At 40.0% G+C, this 1,877-nt stretch overlaps 1 protein-coding gene across 1 annotated transcript in view; it reads left to right on the forward strand.

Annotated features, from left to right (window-relative positions):
* Positions 1-238, forward strand: part of LOC117938483 (NLR family CARD domain-containing protein 3-like) — a 5,576-nt gene extending 5,338 nt beyond the window's left edge. The window contains exon 8 of the mRNA XM_034863116.1: positions 1-238. Coding sequence (XP_034719007.1) covers positions 1-30 — 30 coding nt within the window. The 3' untranslated portion in view covers positions 31-238.
* Positions 239-1,877: the final 1,639 nt, after the last annotated feature.

Here is a 1,877-nt window from a genome sequence, read left to right on the forward strand (position 1 = left end):
GGCTCCTCAGTGTCTCTGTGTCCTGTGTAGGACGGAGAGTCTCCTCCTGTCTCTCACTGCTGATCAGCTGAGTCTGGAAAGGATCACACTTCCATAAATATGTCATCTTATTGTTATGAACTAATGAATGAACTTTGTATGAAATAATCCAGGATGATTGAACAGATTCATCGTGAACATTGTAATCTTCTTCCACTTCCTGTCCTTTAAAGACGGAAGCTGTGATCATGAAATTGTAGAAATGCCGTTGACTTGTGTCATGTTTAGTTTGGAGTACATTAGCGACGCTAGCTAACGTCGCTAATGTCATGTCGCTGTTGTGCTTGTCACTCCCCGATGTGACAAGTAGCCTCCGAGATGCTAACGAGATGCTAACGAGGGACTTCTGTAACGTCAACAACGTAAAAATGGACCTAATTAACACAGAGACACGGGGAAAGTTTCTCCAGAGTCGATCTCTCTCCTCCAGTTTTAACTCTTCAGACTTCATTATTGGTCAAAATGTAGGAAATCTTGTGCCGGTTGCAGACATGTAACTATGGTGACTATCGGACTATCTAACTTTTGGCTCTATTCGCACCAGCTGCCGATAGAAAACATTGAAAATAATATCTGGATTCTTCACTGAGAAAATCACCATAGCAACAAGGAGAAGAGGTGTTATTGGTCAGCTGACATGATGTCATGATGGACTAACTGACCAACTGACTGACTCCTGACTGACTTCAGGCCTCAACACCAACAGCTGTTTGATAGAAGACAGACTGGGAGAGGAGGAGGAGAGGAAGGAAGAAGAAGAAGAAGAAGAGTTATCTGTCAGCTAACATGATGTCACGATGGACCACACCCACCAGACTCCATGTAAATAATCAGTCATTTTAGCATCGCAACACACACTTCCTTCAGAGTCAACAGAAACCAAATAAAACTATGAAAAGCTGTTTTTGGTCTTTTCTACACTTTTCCAACCATCATAACTCTAGTGTTGGTTAAAATAAACACATACTTTACTGATTTACATGTGAAAATATGTTGGCTCTATACACGCTAAAAGGACTGTTTGTTAAATGGAGTCTGGTTGGTTTAGAGCTAGCTACGTCATAGCTGTTCCTGGGAAACAGAAAGGTCTTAAAGAGGTTTCAAAAGGTCTCTGAAGGGTTAAGACACTTAACACTTTAATTATTTTTAGTTTATTATTAGGATGTTTAAGTAGCAGACACACTGTTAAAATGTCTGTGGAATTTTCTAGTTTAATCTGTTGTCTTTCCTCCTCTTTATGATCCTTATGTCCGGTCATTGCTTTATTACTATTATATATCTGTCAGGCAATGTTACGTAAAATGATTAAAATGTTTAAATAAAAAGTTCAACAACAAAGAAAATGAGTCTGGTAGAATTAAAGTCTGCACAAATACTTTATAAATCACAAAATAAACCCCCTTCAGAAGGAAAAGCAGTGATCTGGGGGGCTGTATCTGGGTGGAGATGCTGCAGTAATTATCTTGTAATTTTATATTATTTGCATATTTATTTTGAATCGTAGTCCTCCTGGCTGTAATTTGTGTAGAGACCTGAGGGGCAGTACAGAGCCGCTGGGCCGGAAACCTGACGGTAAGAGTTGAAACAGTAGAAGAAGAAGATCACTCCCCACGACGAGCAACATGTCTCCGCCTGGAGGGAAAATAAACAGGCCGAAAACGGTGAGAAGCTATTTTATATAAACAATAAGTTGATAAAGTTAAAGGAGATAAAAGCAAAGCAGAAGTCGCTTAAATCTCGTGTGATTCCATCATAACTGGAGCAGGGAGAGCTAACATAGACGTTACTAACGTTAGCAGTTAGCAGGGAGAGCTAACATAGACGTTACTAACGTTAGC

Source organism: Etheostoma cragini, chromosome 23 (assembly GCF_013103735.1).
Source record: "Etheostoma cragini isolate CJK2018 chromosome 23, CSU_Ecrag_1.0, whole genome shotgun sequence".
NCBI classification, from domain to species: Eukaryota; Metazoa; Chordata; class Actinopteri; order Perciformes; family Percidae; genus Etheostoma; species Etheostoma cragini.